Raw genomic sequence first — 21,977 nt, 5'->3', positions numbered from 1 at the left:
ATGGTAATGCCATCCAAATGAAGTAGCAGTCATCACTACTCACAATCATTCAGCTAAATGATTTCCCAGGGAGATGTCCCAAAATAATGCAGCTGTCACTGTTCAACATGTATCAGAAAGAAAACTATTCAGTACTTCTTCACCAAAAAAAAAAAAGAAAAAACCCCAGAAAAAATTATGTTCCACATATTTCATTTTTTGCATGGAGTTGGGGGGAAGGATTGTTGAATTTTTTAATTTTATTTTCTTTTTTAACACACTTATATTGTGAATAGTGGTGTGTATATATGTTATTTCAGACACGCACTGCTTTACATCGCACACTCGCAGTCAGCCCTGTGCTCTTCGAAATCCTGAAACCCACGCTGTAAAACAAGTCAACTTGACTTCCAAATGTGTAGTCACAAACATATTCCTGTTTTGGATGATTACTTGCAACAATCAGAGCTCCAAAAGCTTATGCCTGGCTCATAGGCATGTAGACAGGAGAAAGGATCCTCATTTTTTTCCAGACAGAAAAATGGGAATAAAAAAGAAAAGAGACATGGCAGCAATTGTGTATGTGAATGGCCCATCTCAAAGCCTGTAACTACTCATAAGAATGAATCAAACAAAGCAGTCATGAAATAAGGGACAAAGTGCAGTCAAAAATCAAAACAGATTATAAAAAGGAGCAAGAAATGGCAAACACACAGAGAAATGGCCTCTAGTTATCTTAGTGGGACTAGTACTTTCATGCATGAAATATGGAAGAACTGGTAAAAGACAAAGCCATTAAATTAAATGTCTAAGAAATATTAAATCAGTCAAGCATAAAGACTTGACCTGGAATTCATGACTTGTCATGAATCCATGACTTGTCATGAATTCCAGAAGAACCTAACCAAAGTAAGCATGACTCCTGATAAGTGAAATTTAGTATTGATAACTAAATTTCAAGTAAGCATAGTGAAAAAAAATCACTAAAGTTTCAAAATTCAGCTGAAGTAAAGATCGCTGGCACCATTTTCAATAGCTCCATAGGGACATGAACTCAAGGGAGACAGATTATTAGCTAAGTAACACATGAGACTGCATGAAAGTCAAGATAAGAAAAATAATATATTGTGGTGCTATTCTATAAATCAATAGTCTATTGTCATTTATCTGCTAGTGGATGTTCACTTCTAATGGTCTGGTGAGGAATTAGTGTCAAGGGAAGACATCAGGAAGAAAAAAATGAAAGCATCATAAATTCTCACACATGAAGAATGATCAAACATTTTAGGTAGGTTTAGCCTGAAAAGTGATTAATGAAAAGAAATACAGTAAGTATAAGAAAGAAAGAACAGTTTAGCGAGAGAAGCCTCGTCACATTTCTGTTTCACATTTCTGACAAAAACCGAGTATACAACACAGCTAAAATGTTTCAAATAACCAAAGGCATACAGAATAAACAGGGTTATATTATTTGTTCATATAATACCCAAACAATTCTTTGTATATTGCTGCAAATTTGCTAAACTGAAGAATTCAGTGCTATTTTTGGTAACCTGCAGACTTACAATGCTAAAAATATTTATCTATCAAAGCTAGAATTACATCTTTTTGGAAAACACATATCACCATTCTTCAACTTAAAGCTCAAAGGCCATTACTAAGGAAACACACATCCCTTCTGTATAGTTCCTAGCTCCTTCCCTGTGAAACAGACACACTGAATTCGATGTGCAGTATTAACACATTTATGTGGTTTAACTTCCATAATCAGTGCTGACTTTTGTTATTCATTGTAAGCACTCGGAGGTCCTTATGTTGAAGTAAGGCCCTGAACACTGTAAAAAATACTATAGGGAAACAATCACTCTTCAGAAACACATACAAGCTTAGGTAAGACAACAGATGGGTACAGAAAAAAAAGAAGAAAAGGTAAACAACAGCCATATTTATCAGCCTGAAAAGTAGTTATGGCACACCATTGCCAAACAGTGACATGCCAAAGGAAAGAATGAGGAACAGTTCTCAAGAAGCACTTGAAGAAAGACAATAAAGTTATGTCTCCTGCCTAATTTACTGGGAGGTTTTTTCCATAGAAGGGTGTCTGGTTTCCATTTAATAAGCAAAAAATGCATAGTTTGGTCATAGAAGAGAAGGTTCCAGTAGCTGAACTGTGACATGTGAAACAATGAAAATCTGAGAAGCAAATTTGGCTATTTACACAAAGAAAAGACAAGACATTCAGGCTGACCATACACAACAGAGCAGTGGGGTACACACATGCAAGGAAAACCAAACCAAGTACAAATAAAACAGGCTATATCAAATATCTTTTTGATCTCTATGTAAATAGCTGCGTGCTTTCTTATTTGAATTCAGGCCTCAAAACCTTCAAGTTCTATTTAAATTTTATAGACAGATACAAGCATACACATTAAAAAGCACTCACAAATATGGGCATCTATGAGAAGTATCACACATGTTGAAACAGTTTAGGTCTGGGCAATATACTATACAAGCACTTCAGTTTTGCATACTCATTTTTTTTAAAACGGGCTGCTTTTTTGGAAGTTTCATACAAGAACTTTAATTTTTCTATTTTTAACACTGTGCTAACATATGTATGCATTCTGACACTCTAAAGAACAAAAAATAGAAACCAGGGACTTATTTTTTATAGTAAAACAAAGAAGCCAGACATTCTAGTTTCTTTTGTAAGTAATTCATTTGTATATAAACATACACTTAAACCTGTCATGTAATTAGGCTACTACAAGGGTATACTTAAGTGCTATATATATATTTTAATAAACGAAATGTTTACCTTGATTTAAAAGCTCTATCCTCTTACCTGTAGATAAGTTATTCTCCTCTGTACCAAATCTGTTAGATCTTTGGCCTCTTTTTCTCTCCAATCTCCTGCTCCATCTGTTTGACTGAGGTAGTACAAGTCGGTCATTATCGACCTGTGAACAACCATGGAAAACAATCTCAACATTACTAAAGTGGAGGATTAGATGAAATCAAAGACAAATTAAACAGATCTTTCAAATACAGCCTCAAAAACATTTTGTTCACGCCACCTCCTACCCCGCAATTCCAACAGTAGCCAAGAAATACTGTCCTCCATTTAATGTACGTTTCATACATATGAGTAATTATAGTACTATGCCTGTATAGAACATAATATTACAAATGTCTTTATCACAGCTACAATAGTAACCCTTCTATTTTAATTAGTGAAAACCAACTACAAAATATTATTGCAAGGTTTAGTAAACAGTATCTTCTATGGCACGGAGCTGCTGACTCTGGAAGAAAGTAAGCACTCTGCCTGCTTGGAATGCCTGCATCCTACTAATACTCAAATGGCCAAATTACAAATCTAGACAACACAAAGCGAATTTTGAGAATTTTCTAGGGGAAAAAATACAAAACCAGGGGCAAACTATTCGACATATTTGTAAAAAAATTAATGGCTGATCTACGAGCAACACGTAGCCCAATTCAGAACCAGTAACTTCAGAGTTGGCCTTACAGACTGAGAATATTTAAAGTTGATAAACACTTCTCCATAATAATGCTGAAGGTTTAACTTTAAACTGGCTTTCTCAATTTGTTTATCTGAACTTCAGATGCTATAATTTTTTGCCTGACATTCTTGAGAAGCCACAAGTTTGATCCTTAGGAGGAGATGCAACTCAACAAAGGCACAGAAATTTGGCAAAGGGACAAAAAAAAGAGTGTGAGAGGAAGACAAGCATATTTCCTAATGACCTTTCAAGTGGTGTCATCAGTGAAGTAATACAAGACCATTGCTGGCAGCACTTGCTAGTACTGGAACGACAAATCTAGCTAGCTGAGGGTATCCCCCTTGTAAATAAGCCTAGCAAGTAAAAAAGGAGCGAATAACATATCAACATTAGGTAACTACTTCCGATAACACAATATTTAAGCAGTAATTTCCGATATAAATCAAATTGGGTCAGAGATATCTTTATCAGCAGAGTTATCGACAACCTTCTCTTGACAATAACTGGTTTTATGGATCTATATATTTCCATTCTCATACACTCATACTGGTTTTTATACCCATACTTCTGCACAGGATAACAGTGACACAGACTTAGTACATGATCTACTCTTGCTGTAGTAAACATTATACCCATCTTGTTCAGCAGCAGTGATGTTCACCTTCTGTCAATCAATTGGAAGCACCATATTTACATTCTAATCTCAAACCATGTAAAATGGATTTTCTTTTACAAGTTAAACTTGAAATTTCAAGTATCATCACATAACTACCTCCAGATCACTATTAAAGACACTATGCAGAGAAACATGCAAACACAGTTTAGGGACAATCAGAAAAGAATTAATGATGCAGTAGATCTAATACAATGGATTATATACAAATAACTGAAGAGATAAAGAGTCTGTTCCTCTTAAAGCAGTGGTTTCCAATGTATAGAAAGCATTATAGGGTAGTAGGCAACTTAAAAAATGAAAGCCATGCATTTTCTTGGGAGTTTAAGAATATTGTTCTTCCCAATCAGGATGCAACCATGGTGGATGTTTAACAAGAATATATAAAATTCAGATATAAACATTAAAAAGAATAATAATAAAAAATCTTCTGCTACCATTAAAAGCAATCCCTTTCATTTAATAGAAATATATTTCTATTAAATCTTGGCATAAAATAACTGAAAATACGAAGCCTATCAACTAAAAAAAAAAACAAAACCAACTCTCAGCAGTTAGGTAATTTTTCCTGTTTCTAAGGAAAACAAACCTGTTGCCCAACTTTTGTTTTTTACATTATTGGGCATGGTGACCATGACAAAACAAAGACAATAGGAAGGTATAAATAATTAGCCTTACAGATGAAATGTAATTATTTTCCACCATCTCTAAGACAAAAGGAATTCTGAGAGAGTCCTTACACAGCCTCAGTGACTCAACACTTTAGGGAAAGGTAGCTTTGCTCAGCACAAATCATAAAGAACATATAATAATCTGTGGAAAAAACTATGAATTAGCGCAAGACTTTTCAGACAGTATCCACAATACTTGAAAAAACAGTCTTTATTCTTAGAAGACTCCAAAGCAAACCAGGAACTGGAAAATTCACAGGTGCTATTGCACAGAAATGATTATAATGCTGGCAGGACTTGTGACCCCACAGGGGACCCACTCTGGAGCAATCTATTCCTGAAGGGCTGCACCCTATGGAGGAGACCCACACTGGAGCAGTTCAAGAACAACTGCAGCCTGCGGGAAGGAGTAGTTTGTGAACGACTGCCTCCTGTGGAAGGGACCCAATGCTGGAGAAGGGGAAGAGTGTGAGGAGTCCTCTCCCTGAGGAGGAAGGAGCGACAGAGACAACACGTGATGCACTGACCAGAGCCCTCATTCTCTGTCACCCTGTGCCAGTGCAGGGGAGGATGTAGAGAATTCAGGAGTAAAGTTAAGCCTGGAAAGAAGAGAAGGATGGGGGGAAAGTGTCTTAAGATGTGATTTTATTTCTCATTACCCTACTTTGATTTCATTGGTAATAAATTAAGCTGATTTCCCAAATTGAGTCTGTTCTGCCCATGACAGTAACTGATGAGTGATCTCTCCCTGCCCTTATCTCAACCCATAAGCTTTTTGTTGTACTTTTTCTCCCCTGTCCAGAGGAAGAGGTAGAGGTGATAGGACAGCTTTGGTGAGTACATGGTGTGAGCCAGGGTCAACCTACCACACACACCTTCAGTCGCTTTCTTTCTTTGATTTCTATTGCAGGGAAATGTGCATTTTTTAGGTTTCCATCTCCTAGGTTCTTTTGAGCATGACAGACCATCATGATGGCTTATTAATACAGGTTTACAAGAGACACAGACTAATACCAAAGACCAGAGCTAGGCACCATGTCGATACTAAAAAGTAGATGGACCAGTGATCCATGAGCCCAAGATGGCTAAGTGCAGACAAAAAATGAGCATGCACAGGATTAGTAGAGGGTATGCGGATGGTAAAATGGCAGAAAGAATGTCAGGCAGTGGCATTGCAGACATTTAATGTCAAACTTGGTCTTTCATTGTGTTACTAACCAACAATATCAATTTGTTGTTATTTTTATTTCATATCATAAATTAAATCGTGGAGCTGCTCTTAAAAGCATTTTGCTTCTGGAAAGCAGAATGAAGAATCTGGCTATATATTTCATCTCCATTTGATTGTCACAAATAAAGGGGGAGGGCTGGCATCTTAACACATTTTGAAAGATCAGTCTAGACATTTATTCTAGCCGTATGACAAAATTACATTTAAACCTCCTGGAAGATTTACATCAACAAATAAAAACTCTAAGAGGAAAAAAAAAAAGTGATATGTTCCAACAAATTCAAAGGAAATAATGTGAAAATATGCCCAAACACTATGCATCAAACCTTGGCCAGCTACCACAGAAGCCGTGGTGACAGCTGGTCCCCAGGAGAAAAAAGGAATGAAACTAACTCGGTAACAGCCACCCTGCAAACAAGATGATGGCACACAGGAAACAACCATGACAACTAGAGGATTCATCTGTTCTTCTTTATTAACTATGTCAAATAGCCTTTCTACTGTTAAGATGAACTTACTTTCAACAGCCATTTTCCCTATGGCAACAAGAACACAATTACACATTCCATAACGCAGGAAACTGCACTGGGCTACTTTGTTTCTTGAACAGAATCAGCAGTGAAATACTGGACAAAAAAAATCTGCCAAGATTGGCAATCTCCACGAGAATATCTACACAACCCCTAGGACACAGCTAAGAAATAGCAATTAAGGCATCCAACAGAAGAAACGCTATCATGTTAGTAGACCATGTGCATAACAGCACCAAGATTAACAAACAATACTACTTATCCAGAGTCACAGAAACTGTCTTTATCATCTCTTAAAAAGCAAGTCTTCCCTGTAACACAACAGGCTTTCCTCACAAACAAAAACAATTAACTACTTGCTTTACATACTTACCCCATCGTTGGATCACTACACAACCCTGTATTTGCTTTCCCATGAGGGCATAAAAAACTGCTTTAAACACTTATAATTAATATTTCTAATCCAAATAATAGATTTTAATATATATTGAAATGTCGAAGATACATTTATATTTATATATAAAAATAAGTAATACCAGCTTTACATGTAGTGTTCCAGTTATGTAAGACCCATAAGTAACAACTTTCTAAGACATCACTATCAAAAAGGGCATGCAGCAGCTAGTTAAAAGCCTTAAAAAAGAAATCAACAAGTGCACATGTATTTACATACCAAACAAATCAAAAACCACAACAAAAAAACTCAGCAATAACAAAAAACCTCACCAAAAAGCCCTGATTCTCAGACCAAATGAGAGCATCTGATTTGCTCACTCTAATCTGTGTTCTCTTCAAGAGACCAGATGGACTTTGTGGAGATAAAGAAACTGTTGTTTCCCTGGGGAGCTACTGTGCATCCTAAGGGAACAGAACACCCCAGAGACTCCAGTGTATCACACGCCAAAGGATGTGCACACAAGGAGCTGGGAGTTTTCCTACAACTCATGTACTAAAGGAAAGAAGATGACAGCCTAACCTCAAAGGTGAAAGAGTGAACTTCTTCGAGACTAGAGGCAACCAAGCATTCTGTAACACAAGACAATTATATTGCGGGAAGCCAATGTTGTAAGTACACCAAGAACAGAGGCTGAATATTGTAGAAACACTTTTGTATCTGTTTTCTCTTATGCAACTGCTTTGAATTTCTACATTGTAAAAAAAAAAAAAAGTCTACATTTTATTTTAATAAAACCTAGTTTCTGGCTGTTTGGTTTTAGATCAAACAACTTTAGTCTTCTCTGGGGACATCACCACACAGAAAGGTCTACACTACTACTGAGACTCAACAGACTCTAGCATATTCTGCTGTTGCTAGCTACTGTGTCAGTCTAAAGAATACTTTTATTCAACAAGAAAATTCTTAAGAAAAGAAAAAACCAGAGCAGCTGTGACTGCTTGCATCGCAGACAAACTTCTTCCAGTACCACATTGTTTTCAAGACTTCCACAGTGGGATTCATCTCCTAACTTCCAGAGGTCCAAAAGGCAGACAATGCTAACGACTATGCATTTTTATTATGGGTTTTGCCTCATCCTGTAGTACAGAGACGTGAAGACAAGGCTGCCAGAAATACAGAACTTGCAAGCTGGTCTTAATTATTTAGTAGTCATTCATGTAGGCAAGAAAGGAGTAAGAAAATGATGCATCCTGGGAGGAGGGCACACAAAACCCTTCCGACATGAAACAGACAACATTATTCAGATGTCCACTGTGGCAACTGCTTGATGTGATCCTGGCTACGTAAACAGCGCAGTCACATGTATTCAAGTGATTTTGTTCCATCAATGGACATCAGTACGTTTGGTATTGGACTACTTGCCTCAGTCTCAGCAGAAAGTCTAAAAGAATCATGAATCAATGACCTGAAGTCCAAGAAACCCAAATGGAAATAACTTCTCTGGAGAACAAATATTTTTGAGTGGAAGCAGCTACTGAAACAAAATACCCGGGGAAGTGAGCGCAGAGTGACTGATGAGTTGACCGTTTGACTGAAGATCTCCAGCCTTTTGTAAAATCCTGTTTCAGCCAAGCACTACTTTTATTTCAGTCAAACATACATAATAGCACTCAGCAGAGAAATAATTGGATGAAATCTAATGGTTTATTTTACATAGATAATAACTCTCGATAATTGAATACTCCCTCCTTCTCACTTTAAACTCCATCAATCTGCAACAAATTGGGTTTTGAAATTGCAGAATATTAAATTACAAAATTTAATGGACTATATTATTTGCACACATTAATAATCAAACTCATATTATTCCAGAACTACATTTTAAATAGTATTTACATTCTTCCCAAAGAATCAAAAATTCTTATTATTTTTAATTTTTACTACAGTATTATTACCAAAGGTTCATGCTTTACTACTTTGCTCACTCTTGAAGAGTTCAGCTTTTTATGAAAAGGAGACTTGTTTAAGGTAGCATATTTAGTTAATTCAACAATTTTCTTAAGACTGTTTACTAAAGAGACAAAAATTGCCATTGTGCTCATGTTGGGAACAGAATTATAAAAGATAACAGCTTTACAGATAGATTCCAATAAATTTTTAACACTTTCTGGATCAATTTTGTTCGGCATCAACAAAACTCACACAGAATGTTTTAGCATAATACAGAAAGTATTTCAACAATGTGAAGGCCAGAAGACCAACAACAAAGGAAACTTAATTCCAACACAGCAACAGTGTAATTAAAGGTGATTTCTATCTGAAATACTCTGCTAAATTCTGATTACAAAAAGATGTTGTCAAAATAATTGTCAGAATGACAATTACTCCTGAAATTAAGATATTACCCAATTATAAAATATCCCAATGATCAATGTAACAAATATATTCTAGTATTTACAACAGGCACAACCATATACCTAAAATATTTTAAAGTTTTTAAATGGTTTAGTTGTATGTGCATATATGCACATATGCGCATATATAGACAGATGCAACTGAAAAGCAACAACTGTCATCCAGGACCCAGGTCTTCTGATAAAAATTATGATAATATATCAATTTAAAGGGTCATACTTTAAGCTATAATGACATAAGCTGGATATATACTTTATGTCCCATGAAATACAAGTAATGATTTTATATTCATGCTTCAGATATATTTAAGCCCACATACCAATTATTTATCCTAAATGACTTTTAAGCAGTATATCAGTAGTTTACTTAAATCAACCCATAATCCTTAAAACTTATATGCAGAATCGAAAGTACCTTTCCTGATGACCCAAATCAGACAGAAATTCATCAATGCGTCCTTGCAGTTCATTTCCTTCTAGATTTTTCAGCTTCTTCAATTCACTCTGGAGGAAAAACCAAAGTTCCTTAGCCCCATTTTCAATCCTCCTCCTCAGTATTTCATGGTCTTTTCCAAGGCCTCCTACTTTAATAAAAAAAGGCATAAAAACATCAGCCCTTGTAGCTGAATTATTTGTTAAGAAACCAATACATTTCTGATACGGAATACCAAAACTTGGTTTAGAAGTAAAATAAAACTTGTCTACCAACCATCTCCTGTCCGCTTCTTATAGTTTTCTATCTGTTCTTTGGCCTTTAAAAGTTGCTCCTCTAAAGCATGTACCTTTCCTGCAGCTGGTCCCTGATCAATAGGGCCATCTGGTATCCTAGGATATAGAAAATAAAGAAATTATACGATTTATATGTATAATTGTTATTTGACAAATTATTTGCACTAACAGTTCATCTCTCTCTTTTTGTTCCATATTCTTTTGCTGATAGGCCTTCTTGGCATTTTCTTAAAACCAGAAGAAATTAAACATACTAAAATAAAGATTTTTAAACCTCAGTCCTGTAAGAGGAAAACAGTACCTATCAGAGCTGCAGCACACAGATCTAACGTGGTGTTAAACTGTGGTGTTTACAACACTTCAACTCACTGACAAGACCAATCCTAGGCTCTACTTGTGAAAACAGTATTTGCAGCAGCTTAACTCAGACCATTTGTTGGACTGACTGGCACACAAGCAAAGCCTAATTGAGGTATGTGCCTTCACAAGATTCAAGTTTTGGCTGCTTTCTATATTCACACATGAAATACATTCTGGTCTTGAATGCTGGCCAAATATTCTTAGAGGACCAGAGCTGCAGCACTGTGACTCTGCTTTTAAGTTAAGTTTTCCTACATACAGGCACAAGATGATTTCAACATATTTTCTGGATTCAGAACAAGATCCTTGCTTCTTAAATGGACCCCCTTGGTAATTTTTTATGACAACTCTGGTATTCTAAACTGCTGGTCACCTAAAACAACAACAGCAACTGTATTACCCATTTGTGAAACCTCTGGTATGTGAGCACAGGAGAAGTACGGAAATAAGCATCCTGAAATCTATAAGCCCTATGTCCACCCTAAGGGTATTACTGAGGCTACTGAGGCTTGTTCATCATCTCAACTTGAACCCACATATAAATAAACTGAAACTGTAAAAGTATAAAAATCAGATGCTAACTTCTATTTGTCCCACAAATTAAAAATTAATGGAGGGAAAATAAAAACTCCTTTTATCTCTAGAGAATAACACTTCTGCTGGATTCAAGGGCTAAATATTATTCCACCTTTTATGAGACTTTTGTAAAAGACAACCCTGAAAAGGAAAAGGAAACAGATGTCTAAAAGTCTTGAGAACTGTAAAGAATATAGAACATAAAGATGATTCTTCATTCATAATGGAATATGAGGATAAAAAGAAAGGGATATTCTCTCCACACACACATACACAGTTTCAAAGCACCATATGGAAAGACCCCATGCCAGATGAAAAATGCCTCTAGCATAGAGAAAATAGCAGTTAGAGGGAGTATCTTCACCCTAAACCAGAAATGACAGCAGTCTAAAGATCCTACTGGGATGTCACTAAATTTAATGTCTCCCAGATCTGCAGATTTAAACATCAACAAAAAATTAGGAACTGATGAAAAGCCCATTTTCACTGGAGTATTTGAAGGGAATAAAAACCTAATACGAGCATCAGAAAAGTGTATCACGCTAAAATAACAGTTAAACCCCTTTTTTCCAGCAGGGGTAGGAGAGGTAAAAGAAGCAGCTATGTAGCCTGACAAGTTGAGTGAAAAGTTTTGCTCTCTTAAAGCAAATTAGCGATAACTATTGCAAAATATGTATTTGTGGTTTAAAGTTACTATGGCAAATAAAAAGGAATTATCAATAACTGCTCGTATACCTGCTTTTTTATGTACTGAGGGAGCAACCATGACAAAACTGAGAAAATAGTCCAACCTTAAGCATGTGCACTCCCTAAATATACTCCCTCTGTATGAACAATCCATTTGTGAATTTGGTCCTGCAACAGATGTACAGTATTATATCATACTGACATACGGTATTGTATAGCCATGCACAAGACAACACAAACCTTTAAAAAGCATACTGAAACACATTTAAGCTCTTGCACTAGTTTAAAACCACAACGTTGAAATATATCTGTGGTTTGCCAACTTGGCATCACAATTGTGACAGGACAACTAACCACGGAATTACCAGGAAAAATGGAATGGCTTCTCCTGCAAAAATCACATTCCCTAAAGGTAGAATTTGTGAAGAACAATAGGGTAAAAGTATACAAAGTCATTACCACAAGAAATTTTCAGGCAACACACGGATCCTCTGAACATAAGGAAAGTCTGTTAAAAGTACCAAGTGCAGAATCCTGCAGAAGGATGGGTGTGGATGATACAAAAGAACCTCAATTCACCCTGACCAACTGATATAACTAAGATTTTCAAAAACAAATGTACATCCCATTTAATATTCAGTTTGCTTTGGCTTACTGCAATAAAGACATTTACTACAGTTGTTAGATAACAGGAGCTGGGAGGGGAGTGGGGGGGCATTCTCCTAACCTAGTTCTATGGATTTGCAAAAATGACATCATTTAAGGATAGAACTAAAATAATTTATTCTTTCTGCAGTTTTGTCTCTGCATCTGTTACCTCATCAGACTTGGAACTGCTGTCTTCCTCACTTTCATCCAGTCTCAAAATTAAGGAAAAGGTTCTTCTCTGCACCCAGCACAGCTTGCTTGTTACTGCCCTCTACAAGTACATCAACTGAGCTGGAGATAAGGCAACATTTGAGGGAAAAGCGTTTGAATCAAAATCCTCATCTATACTCATTGCATCATCTATGTAGGTAGCTTCTAGTGCAGAATATCCTAGTAATAATGTATACTTATGAAAAAGAATTCCTATTGAAAAACATACAGAAGTTTTCATAACAAGTCCTGACAACACACCTTCTTCTTAAAATTTGAGGAGTTTAAACTAAGTTTAGAAAAACTATGATGATTCTGATCAACAATAAAAGAACATGTCAGTAAGCATCTAGCACAGAATATCCTTCACTTATTGCTACGACAACATTGTAAATTGAATTATAAACAGTATTCATGCACATAATTTCTAAAACTTGGGCAATACAAAACACCTTTACTTCCATTTACCTCCTGCATCACTAACATATCTCTGTGCCTCTTTATAGCCCATAGGAAGGTTTTTACAAAGCATCATAGTTGCACAAGAAAAACTACAGTGACTTCTCACTGAAGGCATTTCAAATGCACAGTAAAAACTAAGTGGTGCCTGAAGTCAAGTCATCGGAACTGCACCACAAAGTGTACTTACTTCCTAAGGGAATATTCTTATTTCAGGTGATTTTCAAAAACAAGTGACTGTTCCATCTTGCACTATTGCAGAAGTGCATATTAAGAAAAAATAACTCCACCAAAAATCCTTACAAAAACATAAACTAGTCTTAAGCAATATGGGAGAAAAATGCATCAGAACAATGTGCTGCGCTTTGTGACATCAAACATACAAACCTTGCAGGGGAAAAGGAAAACACCCCTCCAAAAACCCCAAACATCTTACGCCCTAAAACCTTAATTCTACTCCTCATGCATCCTTTGTTAAAAAGAAGCAACTGGGGGGAAACTGCAAGATCAAATATGATTTAAGTATCATACAGCAAAAAAAAAGGGCTAAGCAACATTTTATAAAGCTTTGTCTCAGATATGACATTTCCCAGCTTTGGCATGGTTGACGTTGCATGCACATAAGGTGTGTTTCATAAGACGTATTTTTGGTTTGCTGTTTTGTTGTTGTTGCTGTCTTTGGGGATGAGGAGCTGCTACTTAAATTGGCAGCAAAAGAGCATTGAAATCTCAGGGTGGAAAGGTCACTTCTTGTTGTGTGCTGGCATTCATGGGTGGCTGGATGAAACTAAGCATAGCACAGCTCCTGTTTTCAACCATCCCAGAGGACTGGCACTTTTGTCAGGTAAGAAGGAAGTCAGAGAAGTCCCAAGAACCCATTAGAATGGGAAATACTAGGCAACGGAAATGTATTGAAACATATTTTAGCATATAACACAGGTCCCAACGTAATTCAAGATGAAATGCAATTTTCTTTAACTTCAAAATGGAAATTGTTACAACTTACACTTTTTACTAAACTACTGAATTCTTTTAACTATACCTTCTTTCTATCTTTTCCTCTCTGCCATAACTAGCTATTATTAATGGCACAACGATGTATTATAGTAACTTCCTACCACTCACAAAGCCTCTCTTTCCACTGAGATAATTTTTGTTAACTTGGAGGTTTTTGCCATCCAGAAGTTTTATCTAATTGTCAAAATACTTCAGTCTAGTTAATCAGATGCCTGTTTATTGCTACAATTATCCAGGCAGGCACTCTGGACTCAATTAAACTCCTCCCAAAGTAACCTCAAGAGTTATCATTTAAATAACAACTCCACCTAAAGCCAGATTGAATGGGCTTTTGAGCAACCTGGTCTAGCAGAAGGTGTCCATGCCCATGGCAGGGGCATTGGAACTAGATGATCTTAAGGTCCTTTTCAACCCTAACTATTCTATGATTCTATAATTAAGGTCCCTTCCATATCTTCACTTATTACAAAAAGTGTGCTTCTTTTCTGTTGGAATAAAAAAAAAAAAAACAAACCAAACTCTCTAATTCTCTAGATATAAAATCTTAGTGGAGAAGGGCAGCAAAACCAAGTTTTTACCTCAGTGTAATAAAATCCAATTTCACAATAGGATTTACCTTCACAAGCTCAATGATTTAAAGACCATCATGTTAACCACTCAGATTTCACAGCCATTATCAGTAATTATAGTTTTCGGTACAAACCCAAAAATTCTAGCAAATAAATCAAATTCAAGTGATAGTTCCAGACTTTCTGACTTTGATCAGTCCAGCCAAAAACAAATTATGTTTTCACTTTAAGATGTTAACTGGAGCAAAAGTAATCTTTTCTGTCTAATGTTAATTCCATTTCTGAAGTTAAGGGGTGTTTTGTTTCTTTAATGGATGCTCGTAGCAGCAGAGAGCTCTTCCAGGACATAGATACTGAATCCATGGACTGTTGGCTAATATCTCATTTTAAATAGCCATATTGCTATAAAACTCTAATGGGACCATTTTAAAGCTAACAGTTATTTTTAACATCACTTGTTCTACCTGGCAAACAAAGAAATGAGAAACTGAAATTCTGTATTATATTTATGATTTAATACTCTTATGCTGCAGGTTGACCAGGCTATTTCTTTATAGAAATAACCTTCACAAATACATTTTAAACAGTATCATGGATTTTGCTCAATAAAAATAATGAAAAGGCTCTACATTGGGATATATCACTTCCCTCAAAGTCTAGTACTGCAACATCTCAGATGAGTTCCAGCAAAAAGCTAAAAATATAGCTTAGCCTGTGTATCAGGGACAAGATATGCATTCATATGCCTCCTTCTTGAGAAGGAAAAAGTACCTTTTCATCAGTAAAATCAAGAACATTTACTCTCTCCTAGTGACTGTAATTTGAACTGGTTGTATTTCAGTGACTGTGCAAAACACCACATTACCATTTATTCAAGTCAGCCAAATATGGGTGGCTGAAAGCATGGAGGGTGGTAATCTTTACAGTCAATGCCAACTGTTTCCCCCTCAGAGGCAAGAAACCCTAAGGTTGACTATTCTTGTCTAATAGTAAAGTATATTAAAGGTATTGTATATATTCAGATACACAATCTTACTTAAGTTTCTTCATTATTCTGCATTACACTACTTTTTGCCAATGCAGTTGTTACTATAATTTAATAAACAACTGAGTATAGAAAACTACAGCCCACTCAAGGCCATATTACTTAAGGTGAAGATTGTCTGCGCTTAATGCGGAGGGTACCTAGTCAGCGGCATTTCTCTGCCTCAGTGCAGCACCACATGAATGCCAAGGTACTTCTTCAGAGTTGAGATGTGCAAAACTAAGGTATTTGTTTTTCTAGGCTAAGAAGCCTCATCAGCATGCGGCCGTATCTATAGAAACCAGGAAGAGTTCAGTGAAAAGAAACTTCAGTAAGTCTACCCAGCCTACCAGATCAAAGAGCCCTGGCTACGTGTGAAAAGGAGAGAATGCACGAGAAGAAACATCAGAACAGGGTTCAGGGGAAAGGTATTAATTTCACTGCTACAGAATCCATATGTGTGATTTAATTCAAATGAAGGGGAGAAACAAACTGACTTCAAGGTAAGGTAACAAGAACAGGACTAGAACCACAAAACATGCTAGAAAGGAAAACAAAGAGATTTGTGAAACTTGCTATTTTTTCCTATGATTTAAGAGGCAAAACAGCAAGGTATAAAATCCAAAATGGCATCTGCTCCTAAAGGGTATTAAAAAGCAAGGTCAAAATCAGTTTCTCCTTGCCAAGGAAGAACAACCCAAGAGACATTATGAACACTCAGCTCACAGTGCCTCTTTCTCTCCATATTCTACATAGGAGTTGCTGGCCAGACCACTGCTACAGATTTGTCTTGGTGCTTGTGAGTATACAGTTAGGAAAGAGAGAGTAAGTAAAACTAAACATCACCCTCCCACTCTGTAAAATCCTGTATTGAGCTTTGCTCTTTTACAGCTTGAATAACACACGAAGCCTCTGCACTTGTTCACATCATCCATCAGGACTTTTACGTTGCATGTGGTGATGTCCACATACTTCGGGGTCCAATCTGACTCTGGCACACATCCTGCCTAAGAAGCTTTCCCTTACAATTTCTTAAGAAAGGAGATATCATAAGTCTATGTTAAAACCTGTCTGTCTGAAAAGGTGAAAGAAAACACTTTAAGTTGTAATTGTACCCACCTATAATGTAACAAATAATCGTAACAAGGGAGATGATCCTATCATTTTACAATTATTCTACAAGCTTAGCAGTAAAGCAAGGAAAAAAACTCAGTTAAAAGAATTCATATAGCGCCGCAGTCTGCTGCAGCTCATCTTCAGCAAGCTGTATGAATGTTTTCAACACTTCTAAAATGAGCTCTATCAGACACTGCACGCAGAAGTGTTGAAAAGTCATGAGCTGTTCTATCTGGCTTGAGCATCATAATTATTGCACTCGAAGTTGCCATTGAGGAGTTAATCACCAAAGAACTCTGCTATTGTGGCAGTGACATTTGGACACCATTAAATAATGACTCTTAATTAATGACTAGATTAGACCAAAAGTAAATGTGTATTATCTGTTTAAAGGTCTTGCAATATATTTTCAGTCAGTTACGAAATTGATTAAAACACTTTTGTGTATTTTTAAATGTTAAGCGTGATTTTACAACAACAACAAAAAAAATCACAAGCGTGTTACATACAGCAATCCTTTTCTGAAAAGTTTTAATTACTTTTGGATCCTACCTGAGAGATTCTGCCATCCGCCTTAAGTCTTCATTTTGCTGCTTTAACCGTTCAAGTTTAGCAAGTATCTTGGATAATTCACGACTAGAGTGATCTGGGTGCTCACTGTCTCGTACCAGGTGTCCACCAATATAAAAGAGTAAAGTTCCCCAAGCAAAGAGGATGAGCATGATCCAACGCCAGGAACCAGTCCATGGCCGCATTTTCAGAAGTTCAATTCACTCCAGAACTGCTTCTGCTCACAAAATAATGAACATTTTAAGTCCTTATACTGTACAAAAGTGGACAATTCCAGTTCCTTTGCTTCACCACATTGTACCAGAGAAAAATTACTCTCAGTGCTTGCCTTACTGCAACTCCTTAGAGATGATCTTTATGGGTCTGCACATAGAAAGCATTAATATCACATCATTCTTCATTTATATTCTGTGAAAAGAATGAAAAAAAAAATTACAATTCTGAGATATAAAAATATATTGAACTGCAACTAAGACAAATGTATTGTCATTAACATTCAGGAATAATGATAAACAGTGCTACTACTTTCTGTCAAGTAGAAAAAGAATAAAGCTTTTAGCTTTCCACAGAAAATATGCGGAGTTCATGAATGAACCGTATAAAAAATACGCAATTAATTCTATGTTTGAAATGGCCAGAAGAAATGTTACATTTTATAAGACAAATATTGACCAATTTGTGTTTCATTTCACACAATAGAACAATTTAAAAAACATTCTGTGGTAAACTTAATAGTCTAGTTTAGAATCACCAAAGAGCTTTTATTCAATTACAAATACATCTTCATTTTTTTCCACTTTTATGAACTCTCTTCTCTATTTTTATCATGGCTCCCACCCTGTAACAGAAGAGTTATGGCCATTCTAACAATATATTCTACTGTTTGCAAGTAGATTGGCCTAACAGCAGCTGTAATATCAATTAAGCAAAGTGCAAGCACTGCAGAGTGCAAGCAGTAATTCCTAAACAAATCCATTTATAGCCTACCCTTAAATTTACAGTCACCTCTGAAATTCCCATTTAAAATAAAACCCAAAATTGTATTTCTTGCTTAAAATTGCAAGACAACACTTCTCTCTTTACCCTTCCATCGCATTTGCTAAAACAGATTAGAACACTAAAAACTGAAGAGGTAGAAAAGAGGGAGATTTCAAATAGAACATACATAGCACTGCTATACATCTGAAAGTCAGGAATGACTTTAGAAACCTGATTTTTAGGAACATTTTTCTTCCCCTTTAAAACTATCAATCCCATCTTGGCAAGTGTAATTACTAAAACTATATAAATGCAAAAAAAATACTCAAAAGTCAAAATCTTCTATCATCTAAAGATACTGCACCATTTAAAAAATTACAAAATCACCTCACCTCATTTTGTACCTGGCAAAACATCATTTAATGAGTATAAGAACCTCCTCATTTAGAACTGATCTGAAGATTTAACTGATCAGCATATCCAAAATCTTAAGTACTTCTCACCTCTTTTCCTCCTTCTCTGCAATGTAACTTTTCTGCCTTTTGTAAAAGGCACATATGTGCTCTTTACACTCCATTTCCAAAATAACCTATATTTTCAATTCTCAAAACTGTAAATCCACCATATTTTTTCTCTGAGATTCTGTCCACATCCACCTTCTCCCAAATTATTATTCTCTGTTTAATCCTTTTTTCATCTTATTTTTCATTTCAGTTAGGCTTTTTATTCTGTTCCAACTCATTTCAAGTTTAGAGAATAGACTTTCCAACTTGCAATAACTTCCAAATTCACCCAGTCATGGACATATGCCTGGAGCATGCACTTCCAGATAGAAAAATTCTAACATAGTATTAAAATACTGAAAAAAATCTCGTTATCTTCCAGAAGGGTTTTTTTGTATGTTTGAAAGAGGCAGAAAAATTCCACTTAGGATTAGCGACATGGTACACAAGATAAACTATTTGAAATTGAATATTACTAATTAAATGGAAAACATTTGTAGTAACTCTCTCAGGCTTTTCCATCTAATGTATCTGTGACAAGGCGAGCACAAGCAGATCAATTTTCTTTGAAAGTAATGTCGGAATCCCACACGAGGAGTATGCCATTTTCTACAGATCTCTAGGAAAACTATACACAGCTTTTGCTTTAGCTTGGCAAAAGTGTGGGACTGCCTTCAGGAAGACAGTGGTTTCTTCATCAACCTTTGCAGATCTCAGTACGAGTTAAAAGAATCCATATTATATATGGGCCCCTCAGTTCAAGAAGGACAGGGAGCTGCTGGAGAGAGTCCAGCGCAGGGCAACTAAGATGATTAAGGGAGTGGAGCATCTCCCTTATGAGGAAAGACTGAGGGAGCTGGGTCTCTATAGTTTGGAGAAGAGGAGACTGAGGGGTGACCTTATTAGTGTCTATAAATATATAAAGGGGGAGTGTCACGAGGATGGAGCCAGGCTCTACTCAGTGGCAAACAATGATAGGACAAGGGGTAATGGGTACAAACTGGAACACAAGAGGTTCCACTTAAACTTGAGAAGAAACTTCTTCTCGGTGAGGGTGACGGAACACTGGAACAGGCTGCCCAGGGAGGTTGTGGAGTCTCCTTCCCTGGAGACATTCAAAACCCGCCTGGACACATTCCTGTGTAACATTATCTAGGTGTTCCTGCTCCGGCAGGGGGATTGGACTAGATGATCTTTCGAGGTCCCTTCCAATCTCTAGCATACTGTGATACTGTGATACTGTGATATGAGACAGAGTAAGCCATTGCCAACCCCCCCAGAGAACTGCTGCTCTAAGAGAAGCAAGCCTAGTTACCTGAAGAAATGATTAACATAAAAAACCCCCATGGACTGACATTTAAGGTTTAAGTGTGAAAGTATTCTTAACATCTCTACTACCATCACCCAGAAAACGGCTGATGTGGCTGCAACATGCCAAGTGAAATCACAAAGTCTGAGGCAGAGGAAATAAAATATAGAAGGTGTCTTCAAATATTCCTCTACTGATGAGCTAAATATTATACTGGGAAATGTAATGAGAATAAACAGGTGCTACAGACATCATGAAATTACTGCTTAAGAGAAAAGCTACTAGGAAAAACTTTTGAGTTAATCATAAGCAGTTTGCAGAACTTAGGTCAGAGAGTATCTGCCACAGGACCACTTTATAGCAGTCTGCATAATATATCAGACATGATTTCCTTCGAGGAGCAACAAAGTAAAAAAGCTCTCTATGACTGTGATTAATTTCAAGAAGAGGAACTGTTTTAAAAGAGAAGTGGACTTCATGCTACCTGGAAAGATAATGGTCTTAATTCAAACAACTATTATAATTAGCAAAGAAAGTATTCCTTCAAAAAGTTACAAGCATGCTCAAACAATTAGATAAATTCTGGTACATTAAAGAGAAAAATTCCTGGAGACTCCAAGGTCAACAAATGGTAAGAGTAAGTAAGAACTGTTTAGAATACTCTGCAAGGGAAATACTGACTTCCATTTTTTCAATCTGTTTTTCATAGCACAGGAACTTAGGTAGACTCACAAATCAGTTACCATCTTTATAAGAGGAAGCATCAGTGTGTCTCAAACAGCGTTAGTAGAACAGGCTATCAAACAAATCCACAAAATTAATATAACAATTTGTCAGGAACAGATGGTATTCTTCCAACAGTTCTAAAGAAGATAATGCAGTAGTTTAATTATTAACAGTAGTGTGTAATCTTTCACTTACAATCACCTTGTAGCAAAGGAACAGAAAATGAAAACTGCAAACCGAATTCTCCGCAAGGGCTACAACAGGGATCCCTGCAACTACAGGCCAGACAAAATTGATATTCCTGTCAAGCACACTGGCAGAAGTAATCAGATGAAATAAAACTGCAAACATAAGGATGAACGTAATCAAAGTCAAAAAAAGTACTCGCACGGCTCTTGGAAGGAGAAATTGTGCCTCATAAACTTATTAAAGTTCTTCTGAAGATGTGAACAAACACACAGGCAAGACAGAACCAGTTCCAATGCTACGCAGTTGACCTAGTGAGTGTGGATTTCCAAATTTCAACAAGGGCCTCAGAATATTTCAAAGAAACTAAGGTACATGGAAGAAGAAAGTTCGTCATGTGAGTCACCACTCCATTAGAAGAAGCTTACAATAAGACTAAGCAATCAGTTTAAGTGGAAAGAATGATCATGGACTTCACTGGGACTCATCACAGAGCTCATACAGTTTAATATATTCATAACTGATTTGGAAAGCAAGGTGAAAAGTAAGGTAATAAGCTTTGCATACAGAGAATAAAAGCTGATAGCAATGAACTGAAGGACATCAAGACACTGTCTAATGAAGAGATAAAATGTAAGATGAAAATTCACTTTATATCAGTGTGTGGAGTTGTGTATAGATGACTTTTGAACCTTTACCCATCAGGAATGGACTTTAGCTGTCAGAGGTAATTCTATAAAATGGCAGCTCAGCATTGGGCAAAAAGCAACCGGGTCCTCTCAGGTTTAAACAACAACAAAAAAAATTGCAAAAATCATTAATGGTATAAGACAGTAAATGGCACAATCAGTCATTTGTTATTACTTCTAGTACACGGGAATAACA

General features: G+C 36.4%; 1 protein-coding gene across 3 annotated transcripts in view; it reads right to left on the bottom strand.

Annotated features, from left to right (window-relative positions):
• The window catches only part of FUT8 (fucosyltransferase 8), a 122,762-nt gene that overhangs the window by 42,961 nt on the left and 57,824 nt on the right, over positions 1 to 21,977 (bottom strand). For 2 of the 3 annotated variants that reach the window (XM_062635907.1, XM_062635906.1), the window contains 4 exons: positions 17,373 to 17,798; positions 10,135 to 10,250; positions 9,841 to 10,009; positions 2,828 to 2,942 (listed from right to left, as the gene is read on the bottom strand). In XM_062635907.1, coding sequence (XP_062491891.1) covers positions 2,828 to 2,942; positions 9,841 to 10,009; positions 10,135 to 10,250; positions 17,373 to 17,575 — 603 coding nt within the window. In that variant the 5' untranslated portion in view covers positions 17,576 to 17,798. The remainder of the gene's footprint in view (positions 1 to 2,827; positions 2,943 to 9,840; positions 10,010 to 10,134; positions 10,251 to 17,372; positions 17,799 to 21,977) is intronic. The other variant, XM_062635908.1, reaches the window with a different exon arrangement.

Source organism: Pezoporus occidentalis, unplaced genomic scaffold (genome assembly GCF_034315485.1).
Source record: "Pezoporus occidentalis ecotype Australia unplaced genomic scaffold, CSIRO_AGI_Poc_V1 ctg46, whole genome shotgun sequence".
Lineage (NCBI taxonomy): Eukaryota > Metazoa > Chordata > Aves > Psittaciformes > Psittacidae > Pezoporus > Pezoporus occidentalis.
This window is presented reverse-complemented; position numbering and strand designations above follow the sequence as displayed.